Source organism: Rhinatrema bivittatum, chromosome 4 (assembly GCF_901001135.1).
Source record: "Rhinatrema bivittatum chromosome 4, aRhiBiv1.1, whole genome shotgun sequence".
In the NCBI taxonomy this organism is placed as follows: Eukaryota; Metazoa; Chordata; class Amphibia; order Gymnophiona; family Rhinatrematidae; genus Rhinatrema; species Rhinatrema bivittatum.
This window is the reverse complement of record NC_042618.1, coordinates 166,903,035-166,929,394: the sequence shown is the minus strand read 5'-3', so window position 1 is coordinate 166,929,394 and position 26,360 is coordinate 166,903,035. Positions and strand designations below refer to the sequence as shown.

General features: G+C 45.0%; 1 protein-coding gene across 12 annotated transcripts in view; it reads left to right on the top strand.

Moving 5' to 3' along the window:
- Positions 1–26,360, top strand: part of RBFOX3 (RNA binding fox-1 homolog 3) — a 559,590-nt gene that overhangs the window by 422,276 nt on the left and 110,954 nt on the right. For 2 of the 12 annotated variants that reach the window (XM_029599159.1, XM_029599158.1), the window contains exon 1: positions 13,597–13,758. The exons of 3 other annotated variants lie outside the window; for them this stretch is intronic. In XM_029599159.1, coding sequence (XP_029455019.1) covers positions 13,648–13,758 — 111 coding nt within the window. In that variant the 5' untranslated portion in view covers positions 13,597–13,647. Of the gene's footprint in view, positions 1–13,582; positions 13,759–14,601; positions 14,962–26,360 lie in introns of those variants that run through there. 7 more of the 12 variants (XM_029599164.1, XM_029599165.1, XM_029599163.1 and 4 more) reach the window with 6 other exon arrangements.

Below are 26,360 nucleotides of genomic sequence, written 5' to 3'. Positions count from 1 at the left end.
GCCTATTGCAACCCAAAACAGTAGTGCTTTTGGCATTATTTAGTTTTTCACTTTTGTTTGAGGCGGCTTCTAGCTAGGGAGTCCCTGCATGTGAGGACTGCCATCCTGCTTGTCCTCGGAGAATGTGAAGTTACTTTCCTTTAACACTGGTTCTTTGATGGATAGCAGCAGGATGGCAGTCCTCACAAAATCCCTCCTGCCTCCTCTTGATTTCTCAAGTCTTAACATTATCATGTACCGAGTGGCACAGTCCGACAGGCAGAGAGTGGCTAGGGCTGTACATGCCCAGTAGGGCATGTGCAAAGCTTCTAGAAACTTTGAAATCAAAGTTTCATGCCAGGCTCCATGTGATGTCACCCACGGTGACATCCTGCTGTCCATCAGAGAACCGTCATTACAGGTAAGTAACTTCACTTTCCTTTTACTTTTTTTTTTCTTCTGACCTTGTGGGACTTGTGTGATGTGAACATGTCATTTGACAGGGATGGAGTGCTCCCAGCTAAGCTGTGCCATCTGGCTCAGAGCAGTGGTCCATGGCGCCCAGGGTACTGTCTTCGACAGTGGCCCCCTTCTGGAAGCAGACGATAGCTCTGCTGGTGATGCAGAGGCATTCTGGAGAGGGGGAATCTTTTTCGCACTGTGAACTTTTGTACCAAGGTTAAAAGAAGGCGGTAATGCATGGACTTTTCCTTGGGAACTTGGTACCCACTGACTTCTGCACTTGTATTTTGTGCAGGTAGATCATGCAAGGAAAGGCATGCAAATAGATTTTACAACGTGACCTGACCTGCAGGTATTGTTTTCTATCTCTGACCTAAACAGACCCCCAGGAACGCCTCAATGAAGTGTGAATAAACGTAGGTGGGTTACTCCACTCGCAGAGAGGGAGAGAGCAGATTTCAGACAGATATTTGTTTTCCACCTTGGGGAAAGACAGCTTATAAATATGAGAATAAATCAAATTTATGCTGGGTAAATTGCTATTTACCTCAAATGGCTTTGACAATTGTCCTCCCTGATACGTACAAAATAAAAGATTAACAAACAAACTGTAAGTGAGGCTTTTTTGTTGGACTAGTGCAATACATCCGTGCCTAGTTTGGGGAGCCCTGCTGCCTTCCTCAGGTCACAGCAGAATGATTTGTGTGTGGGGGGGGGGGGGGGAAGGAGACATTCCTGCCCTCCAGGAGTCTTGGGTGGGGGGGGGTCACACCTTGGGTAGTTGGAAGCAACTTCTAAACCCCTCCCCCCTCCCCCTGCCAGGATTAGGTCCACGCCCCTTATCCTTCCTGCCCCCGGCCCCTTTTCTATGTTTTAGCAAGGATTCATTTCTCTGTAGGCAATGGCTTTCTGATTGAACTAGTCCAAGTGCAGTTATGGTCTGACTCTCTGGGGAGGAGGAAAGCCATAAGTGCTTTATTTCCCGCGACAGTTTTGCCAGTTTTGAATTGGCAGGGCAGGTGACAGGCTGGAAGGGTCTGCGTGGAAGAAGAGAGACCTTCCTTACACATCAGGAATCTTGGAAGGGGTCCGCGCCTTGTGTAAGCGAACCCCTAAACCTCCCTGCCAGGGTTAAGCTTCTCCCTTTCCTCTCCTCCTTTGCTCAGTGTGTGTTCTTTTTTTTTTTTTTTTTTTAAGGCAAGTTTATCCCATTGGACTTGAGTTGGAGTTTGAAGTTGGGTTTATATGGGGGGGGGGGGGAATAATTAGGGCCACAGTTACGTTCACCTTTGGCAGCTCCTTCCACGACTGTCCAGCTTTAAACAGAGCAGAATGAGGAATGGAGCATGTTGCCCAAATAAGCATGTGAATTATAGATTGGGTAACAGTTGTGGGTTTATTTTTATTTTACTGTTCCTTTCAGCTTTGGGAACGGGGGAGGTTGATGTGTTTAGGATGGGGTGGGAGAAAGCTGAGGGAAATAAACAGCACAATTAGAAAGACCATGTGTGGTAAATGAATGAGGAAATCCAACGTCTGTATTAAATCTCTTTCTGTTTGTTTCAAAGTGTTTGAACCATTTTATGTTCTGGGTGGTTTTGAAGTTGCCTTTTTTTGAGTCTCATCATCATAAGGTCGTTGATGCCTGATCTGGTCCGCGAAGCGTTCCCTGACAGGAGCGTCCGTTTACCCTTCTCTCTCTGTCTGATCTTCAGTTTGTGGAGCTTTACTTTTGTTTTAACTTCTGACTTATTTCATTCGTGCAACATTGCCTCCAAAGTGACTCAGAAACCCGTAGAAGCGTTTCACCTCCACCTTCTTTGTTGTCCATTTTTTCTTTTAAAACGCCCAAAACTCCAGAGTTTCTGATGATGGCAAAAACAAAATGCAGACGCATGCTGAGCAAATTTTAAACTTGGGCAAAACGTCCGTGAGGAATGAAATCCATGCGAGCAGAAAGGAGGGCACTGGAAAGTGCCAGTGAAAGGAAGAATCCCAGCAGGATCCCAAACTGCTCAAATCATTTTAAAGAATTGCCACACTGGAGATGTGACTTGAGAGAGACTCAGCAATAATGCCAGATAGACGGGAGATGCAGTGACAGCTCCTCTCCCTGCCCTCAACTGTGCCAAGTTCAGAGACTTCTGAGTTGGAAGCAGAATTTCTGAAGTGGTGGAGAAAATTGTTTCCACCATGCACCGTATCACAAAGAGACATTTCTTTGAAAAATATTAAAAGGTGAACAACACTGGTCATTCACACATGAACAGAGCTGTCTCTCAGTATGGGGGAGGGGGTGTTGCAAGGCAGAAGTGAGGTGTATTGGCAGAGCTGTGTGTGAGGGTCTCAGTACTGGAATAGCAGGGGTTGCTTCAGGGCGGGAGTGAGGTGAAAAATGATGCACATTCTACAATTTGCTTTTTTCACTGCTGCCGCACCCTTAGCAACGCATTGTCCATAATGACTCAAAGATCCTTTTCCTGGGGGGTGACTATCTTTAATATGGAGCTCAGCATTGTGTATTTAAATTGGGATTATTGTTCCCTTTGCACATTTCCACATTTAAATTTCATTTGCTATTTAGATTCCCAGTTCCCCAGTCTTTGCAAGGTCCTGCAATTCCTCACAGCCTGCCTGTGACTAATTTTGTATCCTGTGCAAATTGATGAGTTCTCTCCTTGCTCCTTTTCCCAGATCCCTAGGGCACTTTGCTATTCACCTCTCTCCTATCCTGTATCCTATCAGTCCACAGTTACTGTATTTGCTATGTTTTCTTCCATTTGCAATCCTGACTGCTTTCCCAGCTTCTCGTAAGCTTTTCCAGATATTGATGCCTGTCTTCGTCTTTGTAGTTTATGAATGCTAATCTGGTTTTCTTTTTTCTTTACCTTTTTCAGCTACTTCTTTAGAAAACATGCTTCTGTGAGGGAGCACATTTTAGGCCAGACATGGTTTAATGGGAGAGAATCAACATGGTTTTTGCAAAGGGAAGTCTTGCTTTACCAATTTATTTTTTTTTTAGAGTGAAAATAAACATGAGGATAAAGGGGGAGCCAGTTGATATAGTGTATTTGGATGTTCAGAAAGCATTTGACAAAATCCCTCGTGAGAGATTCTTCAGGAAATTGGAAGGTCATGGGATCAGAGGCAGTGTCCTATTGTGGATTGGTAACTAGATAAAAGAGAGGAAACAGAGGGTAGGACTAAATGGTTTCGAATGGAGAAAAGTTATTAGTGGAGAGTCCTTGCAATCTGTGTTGGGGCCCGTGCTATTTAGCATATTCATAAATGATCTGTTGAAAGGAACATGTAAGATAACCAAATTTGCAGATGCCACAAAATTGTTTTGTGTCATTAAAATAGCAGGGTATTGTGAAGAACTGCTGAAGGACCTTGTGAGAGAGACTGGACTTCTAATTGGCAGATACAATTTAATGTGAAAAAGTGTAAAATAATCCTAACTGCAGGTACACGATACTGGGGTCCTTGTTAGGAGTCACACCACCCAGGAAAAGGATCTCTGAGTCCTTGTGGAAAGTGCCTTGAAATCTTCAGCTTTGTGTGCATTGGCAGTCAAAAAGGCAAATAGAACGTTAGGAATTATTTGGAAAGGAATAGAAAACAAAACTGAGAATTTCACGATGCCTTTGTACAGATGCATTGTGCGACTTAATCTTGAGTATTGTGTGCAGTTCTGGTCACCCCATCTCAAAAAAGATACAGCAGACATAAAAAAGGTACAGAGAAGGATGACAAAAATTATAATGGAGATAGGAAAAGCTCCCTTATGGAGAAAGGCTAAACAGATTAGGGCTCTTTAGTTTGGGAAAGAGACAACTGAGATAAGAACATAGCATTTGCTATACTAGATAAGACCAAAAGTCCATCAAACCCAGTAACCTGTTTCCAACAGTGACCAATCCAGGTCACAAGTATCTGGCAGGGTCCCAAAGGGTAGGTAGATTCCATGCTGCTTATTCCATGAATAAGAAGTGTATTTCTGCAACTCCACCTTAATTATGTTTTGTGGACTTTTCCTCCAGGAACTTGTCCAAATCTTTTTTTAAATGCAGCTACACTAACATCTTTCACCTCACCTCTATCAGTGAATTCCAGAGCTTAATTATGCATGGAGTAAAAAAAATATTTTCTCTTATTAGTTTTAAATGTGCAACTTAGTAATTTCATTGTGCGCCTCTAGTTTATGTACTTTGAACGAGTAAATAACAAAGTCACGTTTAGTTGTTCCAATTATTTTATAGACCTCATTTTCTCCCCTCAGCTGTCTCTTCTCCTCCAAGCTGAAGAGCCCTAACCTCTTTAGCCTTTCCTCATAGAGGAAATTTATAAAATCATGAGTGGGGTGGAACAGGTAATACTAGGGACACTCCATGAAACTAGCAACCGGTAGATTTAAAACAAATTGTAGAAAGAACTTTGACACTCAATGCAATGGAATCTCTTTCCAGAGGACATGGTCAAGAGAACTAACATAGGCCTGGATTTATCAAAATGCACTAAATATCGCATGCAATAGGAAAAGGGGTGTGTTTTATGGTAATAGCCTGTTTATTGCAAAGTGTGCTTTGTATAGGTATTACTGTAGAATGTGATAATTTTTTCACACTAAGCAAGAGAGAGAGAAACTAGCTATAAGGCCCTTATAGTAAGTAGGTATTTATACCTCTTTGAGGCCCACCTAGTACCTTGAGGTGAGGTTTAGGTAGTAGTGTAGGGGTTAGGGGCCACTTTGACATTCAGAGTGAGACGTACGCACAGAACAGTACACTCTTATGAAGATTTGACGTCCTTTGGAGTGAGGAAACTCAGCCAAAGATGAGATTTGTACAGTGTTCTCTCAACCTAGTTTGATGGACTCTCTACCTGGGTAACATCAAGCAAGGTTGAGAGAACATTGTACTAATCTCATCTTTGGGTGAGTTTTCTCACTCCGAAGGTCATCAAATCTTCACAAGAGTGTATTGTTCTGTTCGTACGTCTCACTCTGAATGATAAAGTGGCCCCTAACCCCTACACCCCTACCTAAACCTCACCTCAAGGTACTAGGTGAGCCTCATACAGAGGTATAAATACCTACTTACTATAAGGTCCTTATAGCTAGTTTATCTCTCTCTCTCTCTCTCTCAAAATAGTGAAAATGCTATTTGTGAAAACATCACAAAGTGCGATAACAAATGAAAAAGGTGTAGTTATTTCCCACATTAAAAATGTGTGATATGAATTCGCAAAGCCAACCCAAACTCCTCCCCTTTTCCAGATTTGCATTGCACCTTGGGATAAGGCATTTTCGCATGCATTAAAGTCTTTTTTCGCATGCGAAAACACCATAAACCACTTTGATAAATGAACCCCATAGTTTTGTTTTGTTTTTTAATAGTGTTTGTATACCGCTTTTTCAATTGAAAATTAATCAAAACGGTTCACAATGTTAAAACATGCATATTCTGTGTAAAAGAATAAAAAGCATAGAACATAGGGGTAAAACAGAAATAACACAAAACACAACTCTGTTACAAAATAAATACAGAAAAGTGCCAGTAGGTGAGGAAGTCAGGATGGGGGAGACAGCAATACTTAAGAACCAGTACTAGCTGGGGAATTAAAAGCTTTCTGAAATAAATGTGTTTTTAATAATGTCTTAAATTGTTGATTTGGATGGTATAAGACGGAGAAAGTCTGACAATGAATTCCACAGGATAGGGCCCACTACAGAGAAGGCTCTATTACGAGAAGGTTTTTTGAGAAGGATCTTAGCTGTCTCACTGGTTTGTATATACGCAGTGAAGAACAATGCCATCATGAAGAAGCATTATGGATAAGAGCGTGGATAATGGACAAGACCTTTTATTGGACTCTGAATTTAATAGGCAACCAATGAAGTGACGATAAAACTGGAGTGATATGGGATCTGCGAGATGTTCCTGGGTTGGGTTCAGAAGAGGATTAGACAAGTTCCTGAAGGAAAAGTCCATAAACAGTTATTAGCTAGGTAGACTTGGAAAAGCTAGTGCTTATCTCTGGCAGTGAGATACAAGAAATAGGAAAACTACTGGGGATCTGCCGGCTATTTGTTTATGTGGACTGGCCACTGTCAGAAATAGAATGCCGGGCTCAATGGACCTTTCCTGATGTTTCTTACCTGTATTTATTTTCCTAACAAAAAGGTTTGTTGCTGTTATAACATCTACTTTCAGTTTTGCCCACTGCTCATCAACTTTCCCATCTTATTCCATCCAGTTCATGAATCCTTGATATTTTAAATCTAACTTTATGGTGCCTATGTTCTTTCCTATTTTCCTCATCTGAACTTACTTTCCATTTTTTAAAAGATGCCTTGTCATCATGCTGGCAGTCATTTGGTCTTCTTTCAACCTTTCTTAATTAATGGAATACATTTTATCTGAGTTTCCAAAATGTTTTTTGTTTTGTTTTTTTTTTATAATGTCCACGCCTCACACAGACTTTTAAACCTTGCAACTGCTATTAAGTGTAAGAACATAAGAAATTGCCATGCTGGGTCAGACCAAGGGTCCATCAAGCCCAGCATCCTGTTTCCAACAGAGACCAAAACCAGGCCACAAGAACCTGGCAATTACCCAAACACTAAGAAGATCCCATGCTACTGATGCAATTAATAGCAGTGGCTATTCCCTAAGTAAAATTGATTAATAGCCATTAATGTACTTCTCCAAGAACTTATCCAAACCTTTTTTGAACCCATCTACACTAACTGCACTAACCACATCCTCTGGCAACAAATTCCAGAGCTTTATTGTGCGTTGAGTGAAAAAGAATTTTCTCCGATTAGTCTTAAATGTGCTACTTGCAAACTTCATGGAATGCCCCCTAGTCCTTCTATTATACGAAAGTGAAAATAACCGAGTCACATCTACTCGTTCAAGACCTCTCATGATCTTAAATACCTCTATCATATCCCCCCTCAGCCGTCTCTTCTCCAAGCTGAACAGCCCTAACCTCTTCAGCCTTTCCTCATAGGGAAGCTGTTCCATTCCCTTTATCATTTTGGTTGCCCTTCTCTGTACCTTCTCCATCGCAACTATATCTTTTTTGAGATGCGGCGACCAGAATTGTACACAGTATTCAAGTTGTGGTCTCACCATGGAGCAATACAGAGGCATTATGATATTTTCCGTTCTATTAACCATTCCCTTCTTAATAATTCCTAACATTCTATTTGCTTTTTTGACTGCTGTAGCACACTGAGCCGATGATTTTAAAGTATTATCCACTATGATGCCTAGATCTTTTTCCTGGGTGGTAGCTCCTAATATGGAACCTAACATCGTGTAACTTCAGCAAGGGTTATTTTTCCCTATATGCAACACCTTGCACTTGTCCACATTAAATTTCATCTGCCATTTGGATGCCCAATCTTCAAGTCTTGCAAGGTCCTCCTGTAATGTATCACAGTCCTCTTGTGATTTAACTACTCTGAATAATTTTGTGTCATCTGCAAATTTGATAACCTCACTCGTCGTATTCCTTTCCAGATCATTTATAAATATATTGAAAAGTACGGGTCCAAGTACAGATCCCTGAGGCACTCCACTGATTACCCTTTTCCACTGAGAAAATTGACCATTTAATCCTACTCTTTGTTTCCTGTCTTTTAACCAGTTTGTTATCCACGAAAGGACATCGCCTCCTATCCCATGACTTTTTAGTTTTCGTAGAAGCCTCTCATGAGGGACTATGTCAAACGCCTTCTGAAAATCCAAATTGTAATAATTTTATTTGTTGTTCTTCCTTCCAGTGATTATGCAAATTTGATTGCACTATATAATTAGTATTGTAAAACTGTTAAACTGTTCCAATACCCTTTTCCCTTATACCAGGGCCAGTGTTCCACTGAGAACTAGATATAAAGTAGCTCCCTCTTTCAATTAATTCCAGGACAAGCTTCTCGGTGAAGCAGTCATTTATGGCAACTGGAAACTTAACCTTCTTGGCTGCAGTGGTGTACAGAGTGGGAAGATAGGGGAAGGGGCCAAGGCCCAGGGCTCCAGTTCTGTAGGTGGCACGCATCAGGTCTTACAGTGTGACCCCTCCTCTCATGCATTGCCCGCGGGATTCCTATTCCACCTCCGCTGGCAGAAGAAAATAAACAAAACATGGCAGTGCGGTGCTGATACTAGCAGGATAGCCACCCCTTGCAGGCTGAAGAAAAACTGCTGATGTACCTGTAGTGTTCCCACCCACCATGGGCTAAGGAAAACCTGTGGTGACTCAGAAGAGCCTGCACGCCCCACAAGCCAGAGAAGATGAAGCGAGGAAGGCATTGGGAGTGAGAACTTCTCAGTCCCCTGCCTCCTCCTCTCCTCTTCTCTTCACATCGCTGTCATTCACTGAACTCCCCTTGCTTTCCTTCTCTCCCCTTCCTTCATACAAAGAAGGGAGGGGAGGAAAAGAGAGCTGAGCTGAATAACGGAGAGGGAAGGAAGAGGTTTATGAGTAAGAGGGGAGGAAAGGAGAGAGACAGGAAAGTGAGAGGGGTGGGAAGGAATGGGAAAAAGGAGGAGTGAGAGAAGGTAAGGTAGAAGGAGTGAGTGAGAGGAAGGGGATGAGTGAGAGGGGAGGGAAGGAAGGAGGAGGAAGGCAAGTGAGGGGAGGGAAGAGAGGAGAAATGAGTGAAGGGAAAGGAATGAGAAGGAGGAGGAGTGAGTGAGGGGAAAGGAAGGGGATGAGAGTGTGGAAGGAAGGCAGTGTGAGTGAGGGGAAGGGGGATGAGAGAGAGGGAAGGAACGGGAAGGGAAAGGAAGAGTGAGTGAGGTGAAGGGAAAGGTTGAGAGGGGAGGGAAGGAACAGCAACAGCGTTGGTCCATGTGGTCAGAAGAAAGGAGCAGGAGCATCATCGGCCCATGCCCAGAGAAGAAAAAGGAGTAGTTCCATTGGTTACATGGACTGAAGGTGGAGTGTGTGTTCCAGAGGGGGAAAATAGTGAGTGTATGAACATGTGAGAGTGTATAGAATGAACATATATGTGTTAGTGTGTTTTATATGAGAGAGAGACAGCCAAGGGCAAAATTTGTGTGCCCCTCTCCTCCCCGAGCTAATCCATGACTATCTCAGGGTGACTGGAAATCAAAGTTTCCACGTGTGGAGACAGATAATTTCTTTTATCCTTATTAGTTTTAATTATTGGATGTTATTCGATGTGTCTACTCTTAAAATATTTTATTGATTTTTTTTGGAACTATTTAAACATTTTATATGTTTAATCAAAAAATATGCTATTTATCAGCTCTTTTAAAATAGTATTTTTTACTGTTATGATTAATGTTTTATATTTCTTAATTTTTTTGTTTGATGTTTTATGAGCCATGGTGGTGATTCTAATTTTCCATTGTTGCATTACATACAGAGTTTGACTTCTTGTAGTTTCCAGTTCTGTTTTTGTCTACATGTTTCTATTTATATATTATGGGTTCTTTGTTCTGCATTTGTGACCGAGGTGAGGTATTCTGCTGGCATGTAATTTGTGTATAATGATCTATAGCAAGTTGGCTCATTCTGTTTTCCTAATCGGTAGTGTATTGGTGTTTTAAACCTGGTGTAATATTTGCAGTGTTGCCTTTTCATAGGTAGGGTTGTTACTGTTTGAGTGCTGGCAGTTAGTACTGTTTTGGTATTGGAGCTTTACTATATTGGAATTGAAATTGTTTAATCTTGGCTTTGAGGGCTAAGCTCACACCCAACTCACAGTACAATAGGCTTAATTCCATATGAGTTGCTTTTTTTTTTTTTTTTTTTTGCAATGTTTTCTGGTTGACACCACAGCCGTGTATGTAAATATATATGTTACTTTAAGTGATATTTTACCTTGTCAGATTGTACTTTGAATGCCCTTTTTCATGTTATAAATGTATAATTTTTAATTGTGCATGGAGAGAGGGCATTTTGGGGGGAGGGCACAAGGCTGTAAGGTTTGCCAGAGATGTCTTAATACCCTTGTCCCGGCCCTGGTCCAGAGCTACATGGAGAGAAAGAGGAGGACCATAGTAGAGGTGATCCATCTGGAGGTTTTGTATTTTGCTAAAAGAAACCCAAAACATGAGTTCATTGGTTGTGATTTGTGCAGGCTATGTATATTCTTTATTAGATTAATAATATACAGCCTAAAACTCAGCATTCCTTGTTTTTTGGGGGAAAAAATCAATGCTTTTGTTTTTAGTGGCAGACCTGTACTGGAAAGTTGTCTTGAGTACTGTTATGCGATTTATTGGTGCACGGTTATTGTGAAGTATCGAGTTCTGCCTAGCAGTGACCAGGCTATTAGTGGCCCCTGTGTGCTCCCTCAGAGAGGCTGAACTTCGTGAGTTTCCTTTCTTACTTATTTGAAAGGGATTTCTCCCCATTGCCTTTTCTCCAGTCCTCGCTCCTAACCTCTGGGGCTCAATATAATTTCTCATGTTTTGTTAACTAGCTGAAGGGTGAGAATTTTTTTTATGTGGCTCCTACAGGGTGGCCAACCAGGGACTTTTAGGGTGAAGTGAGCCTTTATCCCCCGTCTCAGTGAGCACAGGGAAGCTTTCGCCCCCATAGGCTGCTCACAACAGTCTGTTCATTTCTTTTCTGGCATTTGCATTAGTGTGAATTTCCTGACTTTAAGCATTTCTCCAAGAACAACGTGAGGGTGGAGGGGCGCGTGGTCCCCGGGTGCAGGAGACCCTTGGCACCCCTCTGCTTAGTCGGCATACGCTGATGAGATATTCACCTAGTCGATCTTAGGATAATTGAAGTATGCCGTTATTATTGTTGGGGGCCCCCTGGTCTCCCCGGATTCTGTGACTCTGGGAAGGGCCACAAAATTCAGCCTTTCCCATGGAATTCGCCATTCCTCACAGAGATCAGGGCTAAAACGTGAACTGTGACATAGGAGAAGCAGCGATGGCAACAGCACCTCCTGTTTCTGTCCCACTACCAACCTCTTCCCCCCCCCAATGCGATTCTGGAACTGCAGTGCCGCACAACGCCTCGAGCCACGGCCTCGCCTTCTGCTTCCAGCCCCCAGTGTCATGCTTTGAATCACGCTGCAATGGTTCAAAGTTTGAGAGGAAATCAGACTGGGAGGATGCAGCCTGAAGAGCTGCACTGCCATTGGGCTGCAAACAAGCTGGGATAAGTGAAAGAATTGTGGGGGGGGGGGGGGGAGGGACAAGAGTAACTGAGAGGATCAGAGGGAGAGCAGGGAGGCGAGAGAATGAATGAGGGGACGGAGGAGCCAAGACAGTGAGGGGTTGTTGGGGGCAAGATTCAAGATTAAGGGGATCGGTAGTGTGAGCCAGAGTGAATGAGGGATCAGAGCTGGCACAGGGGAAGGAAGAGTATGGAGATGGCGGGCATGAGAGTGAGGTGTTGGGTTGGACCAAGAGGATGGATGGTGGGGGCAAGAGCAATGAAAGGATCAGAGGAGATGCGGGTGGGGGGGAGGGGAGAGAATGAATGAGGAGATGTGATAGAATTAAAGAGAGGATTAGAGGGACTGTGGGGGAGGCATTGTGGGCAAGTGAGTGGGGGGGATCAGAGGTGATCAGAAGAGCAGTGAGAAATGTATGAGGGAATTGTATGGGGCTGTGGAGTGTAAGTGAGGAGATTGGAGGAGGGGAGTACAGAGAAAGAAAGGGGTGGTGTGGGGGGGGGGAAAGAGTGAGGAGGTTGGAGAGGCTTTGGGGTGTGAGTGAAGGATCGGAGGAAGGAGTGTGGAGAGCGAGCGAGGGGATCGGAGGGACCGTGAATGAGGGGAACAGAGGAGTGTGAAAGAAGAGACGGTGTTGGGAGGAGGAGGGGTGTGAATGATCCTGGATCTCTTTCTTCAATTCCGGTTCTTCTTTTTCTCCCCCTTGATCCCTGTAACCTCTCCTCCACGCATTCCCTTTCGCTCTTATTTCCCCTATCCTCCCCTCCTCCTTATCCTCTCTCCTCATCCATTTTACCCCCTTCTGCCTTAGATTCCTGCTCCATTGTCCCTCTCTGCATCCCCCGTTGCTTTCCCCATTTCCCTTTCCAAGTGCCAACACTAAGATCCCTGTCCCCCAAAAAAAGAATCAAATAAATTAACTGGACACACAAATGTCAGAAATTTACTTTAGTTCCATAAAGTACATTTTTTAACATTTAATAGGCATATATATGCAAAATTATGCAATTTATCAGATAATTGCCCCAGAATTTGCGTTGCCACACAATCTTGAAAAATCTGCCACAGAAATCTTGGGGGGGGGGGGGGGGGGGGCACTGATTATTGTATTTCCGTGTTCAGTATCCTGTGTAATCTCTGTTAGCATTTCACAGTTTCACAATGCTGGTTGGGTAGACAGTAGTATACCCCCACTGCTATATTATGGTAGTTTCTAGAGATCTGTAAGATGGAGCAGAGCCAGGTATTCATGTGCTGTTCAGACCAAAAAGGACTCATCCACAAATAGAAGTTATAAAACGCTACAGTGAACAGGGAAGTACAACTTCAATAACTGGGCTTATATGAGGAGTCCTGCACCTGTTCCCAGTTCTGTGTATGCACAAGGCAAGCAGTGTACCCAGTCCTGGGAGTCTGGCTGTTACATGCTGACTGTTTTAAGAGCAGCATGTGTTCACAGAGCAGCCAGCTTCCACATCACACATTTATAACAAGTCAGTGCAGACTCTGGGATGATCTTAATGTGTACTGTGGTAGAATTAGTTCCCTGGTAAATATTAATTCTGCCCTAGAGGGATAATCTGCTCGCGGAGGGAGATTGGTGTTCGCTGACTGGGATCACTGAATCCTGGGCATTTGATAGTAATTTCTCCATTAACACCTCTTGAGGTGGGAAAGGGGATACTTAGGCCTATTGAAATGAAGGAGCTTTTAACTCCCATGTGCTACCAGCTGCTCTTTCTTAGGAACCAGCAGTGAGATGTCCTGCTTTCCTCTGTCTCCAGGTCACGGAGGGACCTGGAGACAGAGGGAGGGAGGGAGGGGGGGGGAGAGCAATCCACTAACATTTAAGATGACCCCCCCCCCTCCCTTACCTTGCCATTTTGTAATGATCTGGCATATACAGGAAGTTGTGCCATTTAGTGCGTGAATATTTCATGTGACTGAGCTTGAAGGTATCCACCCTACGAAGGCTCCTCCCATGCCCAGGCAATGCCCGGGCAGTGACCAGTTCTCCCCCGTCAGGAATGATTAGCCCTGCAGCTGTGCTTGAGCGCAGTCCTCCTGCCCCGTCAGCTCCACGTGGTGTGTGTGTGTGTGTGTGCAGCATGGCGTGTTGGATAATGAAATATTTACAGGTCAGTGGTTACTTAAAGAAAAGATGGCGATCAGTCAATTCCTTTTCGGCGGGTAATTTTCTTCCCCTCTATGGAGTCTGTTTCATGTTGACAAGCTATTAGCATGAGACCAGGCTTTGGATGGGAAGGAGTGCCGAATGCCGCCCTTTTCACGGTGAGACGGGCAGCAGCAACCCGGGCCCGGCCTGGCTGCTTCCTGGAAGACGCACCCGTGTGAGGCCGTTGCGCTGTGAAGTCAGTACACGCATGCTGACGTGCATAGGAATGTGACCGTGTGCTTTTATCATCGTGAGTACAGCACGTGGGATTGCGGTCATCGGCTCGGGTCTTTACTCTGTTTTACTTATACAACTGCACTTGCCCGTGTACTTAGGCATGTCTGTATAACCAGACGGTAATACCAAATATTTCAGCAGGCAAAAATCTGCAGAAACATCCCGTTTGCCTATTTGCCTACCTATTGAAACAGTGCAGGCCAGTTTATCTCCCATTTTACTCTTGCTTTCCCACCAATAATTATCTCCTAGTCGACCCACCACCCGCTCCAACATAACTCCCTAGCCCCCCCCTACCCCTTACCTCAGGGGAAGCCAAGCTCTTCTGAGGCAGGAGCAATGGCCCCTTCGTCTTTAGCTTTATCTTTCTCTCCCTTGCCATTTTGCTTTCCTTTTCCTGCAGCAGTGGCTGTGCAGTTAGAGCACCACGAGGCCAGCAGGTCAGCTGCAGGAAGGAAGCACTTCAATGGCTCATAACGGTTCGTGAAATAAGATGGCGGCAGCAGCGCTTCCTGCCTGCTGTCTGCCGAGGGTGTTCAGGCTGGTGGATGCGGAGACTTCGGCTCAGATCATCAAGAGTTCCCAGGCGATGGATTCAGGGCACTGCAAGGAGGAAAAAAGCAAGGGCTCACTGCAGAGGATGGAGGGGAAGGCATACGAAGAGTCCTGAGGTAGTTAAATAAGCTACAGTAGAGGTGGCAGCGCGGAGGAGAAATCTAGGAAGGAAGGAAAGCATGGCACAGAATTTTCTGGGACATGTGAGGGTGCCAGAAATCGGGTAAGTGCCACCAGCACATTGGGCCTCTCCAGATGTTCTTCACCTTGCTTGATGGCTCCTGGTGCCTGCACGCTGAATTGTGGCCCTATAACTATCTGTAGCAGAAAATGCTAACTGACTGTCCTCCTCCACCGTCCATCAGTAATAAAGGTAAGCAAGTTTGGTGAATATAAAATATATTTGGCTTGTGCAGTTGGACCTGAAATTTGATGTTCTGCAAATGATCTCTGTTGCTGTAGGATTACTTCAGCATAGTCTGAGAAACGCTTCTTGTGTTCTGTTATAGCATTGAGGGGACAGAGGTAAGTTGCATAAACAAAATTGCATGAACATTATTTCTAGTTAATCAGTTTTAGGTGCTTTATTGAAAAAAAAAAAAAAAGCCTGAACTCTTTAGTTATCACTGCAGTAGCAATCATTAGCTTTTGTGAGGTTTGAAATACCGTGACGTCACGTTACAAGAACTGTTTGGAAAAGATTCTATGCATGAGAGATCCTTTTTTTTTTTTTTTTTTCTTTGTAGTTTCACCATGATTCCTGGATACGCACACATTATTGGTTTGCTCCCCAGAGGCCATTCAGTAGCTTGGATTATCGCCCTGTTTTACATATGGGCCGTGGGATAGTTTATTTCTCCATTAAACCCAGGTTGTAGGGTGGATCACCTCTCCATATTATACTCTGACTGTGTGGTGGGTTATATCCTCAAGTTACATTCAAACTGTAGGATGGCTTCTCTTGCCACATTATACACAGGCAGTAGGCTGGGTTATCTCCCTGCATTATACTCAGTCTGTAGGGTAAGTTGTCTCCACCCATGATACACAGCCTGTAGGGTGGCTCATCTGCCCACGTTATTGATAAGATGTAGAATAGATTTTCTCCCCACATTATATACACACTGTAGGGTTGGTCAACTCCCCATGTTACACTCAGGCATTTTATTGATCAGAACTTTTATTTTGGACCTAATGGCTGACCATGGATATTGTCGTCCTGGCCCATATTAAGAATATTTCAGTTTTCTTGTATGATTTTTAATTATTGCTTAAGATGGCCATAAGGGTATTACCTAGGGTGCGATTATAGATGTGGCCTACACTTTGTTCCTTTAGATGTCATGTGGTGATGTTCTGTGTTTTATGTATTGATTCACATTTGTTTTAAATTTAGCTTTTGTTTGTTTTAATTTTTTTTATGTTACATTATGAATGTTTTAAGTTGTAAATTGCCTAGAGCCTAAACTGGGGAGGCCAACCTGTGCTCAGGAGCCACATGTGACTCGTTCTTGTGCAAAATGTAGCTCTTGCCCTCTGGCAATTGAGTAGCAGCGCAGAGGGGAGGGACAATTAAACTCTGGAATTTGTTGCGAGAGAATGTGGTTCGTGCAGTTAGTATAGCTGTGTTTAAAAAAGGATTGGATAAGTTCTTGGAGGAGAAGTCCATTACCTGCTATTAAGTTCACTTAGAGAATAGCCACTGCCATTAGCAATGGTAACATGGAATAGACTTAGTTTTTGGGTACTTGCCAGGTTCTTATGGCCTGGATTGGCCACTGTTGGAAACAGGATGCTGGGCTTGATGGACCCTTGGTCTGACCCAGTATGGCATTTTCTTATGTTCTTATGACTAGAGCAGGAAGCATGCACAATAGAACAGAGCAGAGAAGAGCCATTCTGCTCTAGCCTCCCCTCTCCTTCCTGACCTGACAGTGCTGCTGGTTCTTGCAGAGACAGAAGGAAGGAACTGGAGCAGGAATCAGATGGTCTTCTCTGCTTTTCCCTGTTCTTCTACTCACCCTGCTTCTTGCCTCTCCCCCCTCACCCCTATCTGCACTCATCTACAGAGGAGGGGGTGAGGTCCTAGCTGCAAAGAAGAGCCAGTCAGTCAGTTCTCTGCTCCAGATCTCCCCATCCTATACAAACCCTTATCCCACCTGCTGCCTGGTGTAGAGGGCTTTTCTGTGGTCTGCTCTATGGAGAGGAAAGGCTGATGTTGTACAGAGCCCCCGGCCTAGCAGCTCAGTGTGCTCCCATGATTTGGGGATTCAGCTGACAGAGGGGAAGAGGGAGTCATCCAAAGCTCCACACAGGCCAGAATAATTTGTGGCAAGGGAAAGGGAGTGAATGCTGGAAGGGGCTGAATGCAGTTAATGAATACTTGGGGAGAGTAGTCATCAAGTGAAGGCTTGAAGAAGTGGTGCAAATGGGGGTGAATGCTTCTGAGGGCAGTGACATTTTATTTATTTATAAAATGTATAAATCGCTTTCCAGATCTTACAGTAAAATCTTCCTAAGCGATGTACAACAGGAGGAGGGAGAAAAAACAGAAATGGAGTCAGGGTGGGGCAGAGTTGGTGATGAAAGTGTGTGTGTGTGTGAGAGAGCCAGAGCAGGTGACAGCTGAGGGAGAGTGAGGATGGGTGACAGCCATGGGTAGTGAAGGGGGAGAGCTAGAGGGGGTGAAAGGGGAAATGGGGATAACAGAGCCAGAAGTGGTGATGGGTGGGGAGGGGAGAATGGAAGTTAGAGGTGTGATGGGATGGAGGGGTAAGAGAGCCAGGAATGGTGATTAGAGGAAGAAGAATTTGAGAGAGAGACACATACAAGAATGGATGAGTACTTCTGGAGTGACTTGAAAAGGGGTGAATTTTGGGGGAGAGGCGGTGGGTGTATAAGAGCCAAAAAGGGTAATGTTAGAGGGTGTATTCGAGAGAGGGCACTGGAGAAGGAGGTGTTAGAGAGAGGGGATGGGGCAGGGGAGATACTTGTGTTAGTCAGAGAATGAGTGGGGGGGGGGGACGACAGAGTAGCACAAGGGATTTGGAGGGAGGTGTTGGAGCCTCTGAGCCTCTGTCATTGTTCTTGTGAGGTCTGGGGAATGTTATGCTGGGGATGATTGAGGGAGAGCGATGGGATGTGAGGGAAACTGATATCGGGCAGACCATAAGGGGAGAGAAAGAAGATGCTGGTCAGAGACAAGTGGACACAGGATGTGAGGATAGAGAGAGACTGATAGAAATCTGGTGGGAATAGGATGAGAGGACTGAAAAATTTGGGAGGACAGGGTGGAAGGATTTGTGAGAGACTTGGGGGGGATTAAGAGAGAGGCTAGTGGGAGCGGAATAAGATTGAGAGACTGGTGGGGACAGGGTAGGGGGATCGAGAGAGGGAGAGATGCTGTTAGAAGGGTGTCTTCCCCCAACAACCCTTCATCTTTAGAAAATATGAGGTCTTTGGTACTGTGCGCCCAATTTCTTGGCTCTTAGTGTGTGAAAGGTTGGCCACCCCTGATCTGTACACTCTATGCATGCATAATGAACTTACCACTGACTTATATGTCTGAACTGAGCAAGATTCAAGAACAGGCAGCCGAGTGCCAAGATGTCTGTAGGTCCTGCTCCTCTTTTACTGCAGCTGTTTAGCAGGGGAGGGGGCAGATGCAGAAGGCCTCTCCTTGTTCCAGACTTGTAGCTTCAGTACAGAGATGTCAGGCGCTCCCTCCACTATTAATCACTTTCAGCAGAGTCCCTATGAAAAGGTTAATCTTCTGCACTAAAGCCAGCAGTGCAACCTGATTTAGTAGCTTTGGGCAAACTAGCCTCAGTCAGCAGGATGGAAGAGGGTGGAGTTAACAGTTTGGTGCATGAGAGAGGGGGCCATTAGGGTGGAAGGGCTGATTAGAAGGACCCAAGATAGAAATTCCATTAGCAAGAGATGATGGACAGTGGGATTTGCTCAAAGAATACACTCAATTAAAAATTGATTTTTCAGTCTGGTCCCGGTCATAAAATGGTGCATTCATCTCTCTCTCTCTCTTTTTCTATCTCTCTCGCTGTCTGTCTGTCTCTGTCTCTTTCTCTCACTGTCTGTCTTTCTGCAGATTCTTCAGCTCACCTCCCCCAATAAAGCTGCCCGGATGCTATAATGACATTGGGGGAACAACCTCGCCGTCTCTCACCACGTGGCAAATAATTATAGATAGGACGGAGAGTGTTTTTTATTTCCCTTATTTAAAATGAAAGTGTCAGTGTGGTAATTCATACTTTATTTATGACACTGCTGTGTATTTTTCATAAGGGTGCAAGTTAAAAGTGATGTTTAATTTCCCTGTTTCAAACCATATTTCAGCTGTATCATAGACTGATAGCTGATTTGCTTTTTTTTTCTCTTTGGTTTGTTATTTTGATTTCTGAGATGAGTATTTGGAGCAGGTTTTGCAAGAATATTCACTGCTATACATATACACTGAATTTCTTTCATCATCTTTTGGATTTGAAATTAAATATCCCTGGCAACAGAGAAGGTTTCTGCCACCACTGCTTTATTTACTGTTCTTCTAGGGATTCCTTCTGGGAAAGATTGAAACCGGTAAAATGTTTAAAGGAGCTCGCAGCTCCTGTAGTCCCAGTCTCCCCCCAGCAAGAGGCGCTGCAGCAAATGGCGCAGGAGCAATAGCTGTGGGGGAGCTGATGTCACCTGCAGTTCCATCTCCTGCCAGCAGGAGGTGCTGTAGGGAATGATGCAGGAGCTCAGAGGGTGTTGGGAGAACTGCATTCCTGGCCTCTCCCATTAGGAAGCACTGTAGGGAATGGTTCACTAGCACTTGTTGTGGGGACTCTCAGCTCCTGTAGTCCCATCCTCTTTTCAGCAGGAAGTTCTATAGGGAGCGAGGCCATGGAGGAGCTCGCACCACCTGCAGTCCCAGCTTCTCCCAGCAGGCGGCGCTGTAGGGAATGGTGCAGGAGCACTGGCAATTGGGGTTCCTCACAGCTAACTTTGTATCAAGACATGGTGTGACCTCATCTTGAATACTGTGTGCAGTTTTGGTTGCCCCATCTCAAAAAAGACATAGGAGAACTAGAAAAGGTACAGAGGAGGGCGACAAAAATGATAAAGGGGATGGAACGGCTCCCCTGTGATTAGAGACTACAAAGGTTAGAGATCCTCAGCTTGACAAAGAGGCTGAGGGAGGGATGTGATAAAAGTTTATAAAATCATGAGTGGGTGGAAAAGGTAGCTAAAGGATGATTATTTACCCTTTCAAATAATGCTAAAACAAGGGGACACTCCATGAAACTAGCCACTAACAGATTTAAAACAACTTGTAGCAAGTACTTTTTCCCTCGGTGCACATCCAAACTGTGCAGTCTATTGCCAGAAATCATGGTCAAGGCGATCAGCGCTGCAGGGTTTAAAAAGGGGTTTGTATAAGTTCCTGGAGGAAAAGACTATTAGTCCAGGAAATGAGGGAAAGCCATCACTATCCCTGAGAATGAGGAGTAATTGGGATCTGCTGGGTTCTTGCAACCCGGACAGGATGCTGGACTTGATGGACCTTGGTCTGACCCAGCATGGCATTTCTTATTTATTTTATCTTAAAAGCATGTATATCCCACCTCATCTACTAGGCTCTCCCAGCAGAAGATGTAGTGAGTGGTACAGGAGCCCTGGCTGAGACAGAGGAGAGACTGGGTAGGAAGCATTAAATCAGAGCGGGCTGGAGTTCTGACGTATAAATGCTCTTTAAGTTTAAGGAGAGGGTGGCAGTGTCGGCATTCCTTATTAAGAGCAGCTTCTGCACATGTGCTGAAAGCACGAGCATCCCCTTAGTCTTTGTTGGTTGCTGCTTTTGAGGTTGGAGGGAGACAGCCAGCAAATAAAACATTCTAATGAGTAGGTTAATAATTCAGGAATGTTATTGCACAGCGCTGGGCAATTTTACAATGAAACAGCCAGAAAACATAAAAAATTTACTGTGTTTTTCTCTGCTGGAAATGTCACATGATCTTTCTGTTAACATGATGCAGAAGGCTAGAAATACAGAACAATGAGCTGCCCCTCTGTCCGCCCTCCCTCACACAAAGTAATATGTAATAATGCAGAAAGAGAGACAGAAGGCTTAACATGGGATGTGAGGCCTGAAACAGAGGCAGGAGGCTTCGCCTGGGATGTGACGTGGCACAGACAGGTGACAACATGGCTTGTGATGTGGCACAGAGACAGGAGGCTCCACACAGGATGTGATATGGCGCAAAGGCGGAGGCTTCACATGGAACATGCAATCTGGCAGAGAGGCAGGAGTCTTCACACAGAGTGTGATATGGCTCTTAGGCAAGAGGTTTAATACAGCATGTGTGACATGTCACATAAAGATGGGAAGCTTCACGCGAGATGTGTGACCTGGCACAGAGGCAGGAGGCTTCACACAGGATGTGACTTGGCACAGAGTGAGCTCAGGAATCACATTCGGGCCGATTCAGTAAAGTCCGCGGGAGAGCGGGCAGGCCACTCGCCTGTGCGCGCGATACAGTATTGAAATGAAGCCCGGCGGTAGAAACAGGCAAAAGGAATGGCGGCTGTCAGCGGGTTTGACAGCCGAAGCTCAATTTTGCCGGCGTCGGTTCTCGAGCCCGCTGACAGCCACGGGCTCAGAAACTGGACGCTGGCAAAATTGAGCGTCCGGCTTTTGACCCAACAGCCGCCGGCTGACTTCAAATTTTTTTTTTACTTTTTTTACTCTTCGGGACCTCCGACTTAATGTCGCCATATTAAGTCGGAGGGTGCACAAAAAAGCAGTTTTTACTGCTTTTCTGTGCACTTTCCCAGTGCCCGAAGAAATTAGCTGACTTCAAATTTTTTTTTTACTTTTTTTACTCTTCGGGACCTTCGACTTAATGTCGCCATATTAAGTCGGAGGGTGCACAAAAAAGCAGTTTTTACTGCTTTTCTGTGCACTTTCCCAGTGCCCGAAGAAATTAGCGCCTACCTTTGGGTAGGCGCTAATTTCTGAAAGTAAAATGCGCGGCTTGGCTGCACATTTTACTTTCTGAATTGCACGCAAATACCTAATAGGGCCATCAACATGCATTTGCATGTTGAGGGCGCTATTAGGTTCGGCGGGTTTGGCGTGCGTTTTCCGCCCCTTACTGAATAAGGGGTAAGGGAAAACACGCGTCCAGTGGCAGGTTAACAATGCGCTCCATCGGTGCGCACTGTACTGTATCGGCCCGATTGTTAGTAACACCATACGTGCAGCATAGAGACGAATGAGGACCTGGGGTGTCCTGGCAGCATAGAGATCACCCCTCTCTCCAGGACCGATCACTTCCTATTCAAGTTTCCTCTAACCAGTGACCTAAAAGAGGTAAAGCCTGAAAGAGATTTGTGACAAAAAGAATCAAACCACTGAAAACTTTCTAGAGGCCTTAGACTCTGCCCATGTGGGTCTGGCCCTGACATCCTTAACGGACCAAGTTGACTTTTGGAACATAAATCCAGCAAAGGCCTGGGAAGAAAGCACTCCACTAAGTAAAGTCTCTTACCACACACATAATCACTCCCCATGGTACACTGCAGAACTCCACGCCCACAAACTAATAGGGGAGAAAATAGAACAGAGATGGTGCAAATTACTCTTAGAGGAGGATAGGCTAAAATGTAGGTTGCACATGGCCTCCTATCATAAAATCGTAAGAGCTGCTCAAAAAAAAAAAAAATTACAATGCTTCTCTCAAAGCATCAACAGGCCTCAGACTCAACTAAGAGACTGTTCCAAATAGTGAAGAACCTATTTCAACCCCCTCTTTAATAAGACCACTCTACCCTATGAAAACTAAGGAGCAACATCAAGATTAAAAGTCTCCAACAGGATTTCCAAAACACTCCCACCAGCACTCCCCTGATCACTCTCAAAAATGAGGCAAAGACTACAGACCCGTCCTCTGCAATCCAGGGAAGCCAGATCTTTCTCCAGCAATTCAGGGGAAAGAGGTGACAACTCCAGATCTGCCTAGGGCCCCCAAATACTTGAGACTCATTCACCCCCGGAACAGAAAAAACTCTAAGCAAAGCCAACCTTCTGCTCCCTTCACCCTTGCCCATCAAAGCTATTGAAGCAAGCAAGCAAGCAGGATCCTCACAGACCAGGCTGTTAAAATTGTAAATGCATCCCTCTTGGAAGGGGTGCTACCAACTGCAATAAAAAAGAGCTGTAAAATGCCCACTAATTAAACAAAAAGACAAACCAGAAAACTACTGCCCAGTATCAAACATGCCTTTTCCGGGGAAAATTATCGAGCAAGTCTGTACAACCAGCCTAAAGAGATCAAGTGGCTAGATCCACTTCAGTCTGGCTTCAGCCCAGGTTACGGCTCAGAAACAGTCCTCATCTCCCTGCTAGACAATCTTCTCCTCTGCATTTGATAGGGTGGATCACACCATACTGCTCTCACAGCTCTCGGAGGCCGGAAGGACCAGGAGTTCAAATCCTATCTGTCTGACAGGCTGCAATCAGTACAAGTCACAGGCTCTTCATCCCCCCTCGAACCCCATCCTGCGGGGTCCCTCAAGGGTCTATACTTTTCCCCACATTGTTCAGCATTTACCTTAAATTGTTAGCTCAGTTAATTAGGTCCTGTAATCTAAAATTCTCCATCTGCACAGATGGACCCAGATCAGTCAAAAACGACAAGGGAATTAACCTTTTGCCTCACAGCCGTTTAAGAATAGACCGAAATAAATAACAAATCCCAGTCGAACCCAAACAAAACTGCAGTTTTTGTGGGTTCAGAACAAAAGCAAGCAGGCTTCCAAAAACGCAATCCCTTTTGGGAATTGTGAACTGCCCTTAAAATCACAGATCAAATGCCTGGAGTGTCTATTGGACTTGATGTCGACTGTGCAACCCTAGGTCCAGGCAACATTTTTAAACTGTATCTTCCACATGCGCCAACGGGGAAAAAAAAATCTGCCCTTTCAATAAGAAGGTAAACCTGACTACAGTGGTCCATGATGTGATTGCCTCATGACGGGACTACTGCAACGCACTATAAAATAGACTGATCTCTAAAGATCTACACCAATTCCAGCTTTATTCAAAACACTGCAGCTCAATTGCTAGAGGGCTGTAATAAACGGGTCCACATCACACCCATTCTATACAAACTGCACTGGCTTCCAGTTCCCTACATAGCCAAATTCAAAATCCTGATCCTAACCTTCAAGACCCTGAGAGGAAAAGGTCCAGAGTACCTAAAGGAATGTCTACCTCAATACATGCAGGCCAGGTCATTACGATCCTTCCAAGTAGCCTCCATAATCATACCCTCAATGAAAGGCAACAAAAGGTCTAACTCCTGAGGATGGGCCTTCTCAGTAACAGTCCTTACCTTCTAGAACTCTCTCCTGAAGCATCTTCATCGGATACAGGACTGCAGAAAGCTTAGGAAGCATGTAAAGGCCTGGTTCTTCCATCAAACATTCAAAGGGTTAGATCAATAACCAGTTACCGCATGGAAGAGACAAACTCCTTGGCACGCAGCAGGCCAACCCAAAATCTTCCTCGCTGACTAGGCATATAGGCGTATCACTCCCCTAACGCGTGCTGTGGCATCACTTGTTTACATGTTTATGCTTTCGGTTTGTTACTCTACCTCAATGTTTACTTATGTTACTGTACTTCAACTCTTACACTATAGATCCTGTATCTCATCTTATAGCCCAATCTGTAGCACACTATTGGACTTAAGCCACTGTAACCCGCTATGAGCGAAAAATAGTTCAAAAAGGTGGGAAATAAATACTACAACTACTACGAACAATAAAGATCCTCTTCTGTGCAGTAGAATAACGAGAGATTTTTGCACCCAGGGCAAGCTTCATGAATCTTGCACCCAAGCCAGTGAGCCATACCCCATTCAGCACCCAGGGTAGCTGCCCTGCTCACCTTCCCTAGTTGCGTCACTGCTCCTGTGTCGTGTGTTTGCTGCACCCACACCATCAAGGAGGGTACTAGCACTCTCAAGCTAATGAAAGCTTTGATTCCTAGGGTCCTAGCAAGAACCAACAAGAAATGCAAGTTTCAAGGTGCCAAGTGCAAGTGAATAGGAACATGGGAATTGGAATGTGATTCACAATCATGCTCTGATCGTTTTCTACTCTCTGCCACATCACCAGTGTCAGTCTGAGTGGGTGTAGAAAACAGATTTCTGGGTAGCAGAGTGTTGGCATGTGGGTATTCGTGGAGTTGGCAGGTATTTTATGTGCTGGGAGGGAGGGCGCTGGGCTTGGCAGGGTGTTGTGTGGGAGGAGGAGAAGGGACATGGGGGGGGGGGGGGTTGACAGAGTGGAGGAAGAAAGTCGCTACGTATTAGTGGGAACAGTAGTTGGCAAGGTGCATGTGGACTTGGGGGTCATGGTTGTTGAGAGGCTAGCAGCATGTTGGGTGGGGAGGGCTGGAGTTGGCAGGGTGTTGGAGGGAGGGAGGAACACTGGGTGTTAATAGAGGGGGTGCAGAGGCAGCTAGGGTTGGCGGGGTTTTTGATGTTTCCTCCTGTGTACATTTGAATCTTTCTCAACTCCTGGAGCAGGCCCATATCCTACTAACCCCAGCACAGAGACTTTGAGGCAGACAGAAATCATTTTTTAATTAATGCAGAAGCACCTCAGGTGTGCCACTGTTTATTTTTCCAGTAAAAAAGATATTTACTCCAAGGCCGATTACCGAGCTTTGGATAGGCTTTCTCCCTCTTCCCTTTTCTTATCAATGTTTCTGTCTCTCTTGCTCTAAATCCTCTCGGTGCTTTCTCATAAGACTGAAAGAATGCAGCTCTTTCCAGCTTATCTAGCTTGGTAACTCAGGTAAAGCTCATGGCAATACTTGGCTAACACTGGTAAATCACAGGTAATTGTCAGGCCAATGCAATACCGTGTGCTCATGCTTGCACATAGGTTGACCCGCAGTTGGACCTGCCTTTTGGACACACATCCATAACCCTTTATGCAATAAGGGGATTAGCACATCCAAAACGTGCGTTCAGACCAGCGCGTAGCTATTAGCGCTCATCACATTTAAATGCCATAATGATGAGGCTATTAGCGTAAAGCCCCGGTACGCATGTAAGTCCCGGGGCTTTACTAAAAGGGTGGCAGCTGGCCGGCGCGCGCAAAAGGTAAATTAAACATTTTGGGGGGGTTAGAGTAGGGCTAGGGGGAGGAAAGGTTAGGGGAAGGGGTGGGAAGGTCAGGTTAGGAGGAAGGGAAGTTCCCTTCCAGGCTGCTCCGATTTCGGAGCGGCCTGGAAGGGAACGGGGGAAGGCAGCGCAGCTCGACGTGCACAATTGTGCACCCCCTTGCTCACGCCGACCCCTGATTTTATAATTTGCGCACACCTGCGCACGCAAGTTATAAAATCGGGTGTACATGTGCGCGCGCCGGGTAGCGCGCGCACCTTTTTAAAATCTACCCCTATGGCTCTAAGGCGGACGAATCAGTTCCTGAGAATGAGAGGTAGTGGAGATGGCTCTGTAAAGAAAGTCACCAACATCTACCACGTCCCCAGGAATATTTTTAAGCAATAGGTTACCAACACTTTGGATTTCTAATCGGACACAGGTTTTGTTTTTCAAACATTTTGTAAAAGAACTTTTTTTTTTTTTTTTTGCCAAAATGGAGTTGTCAGACAGAAGTTGATGGGCCTAATCAAGAAAGTGCGGCATGGACAGGAATTAGTGGAGAGAGAGAGTGAGAGAGCACCGCCAGCATTGTGCT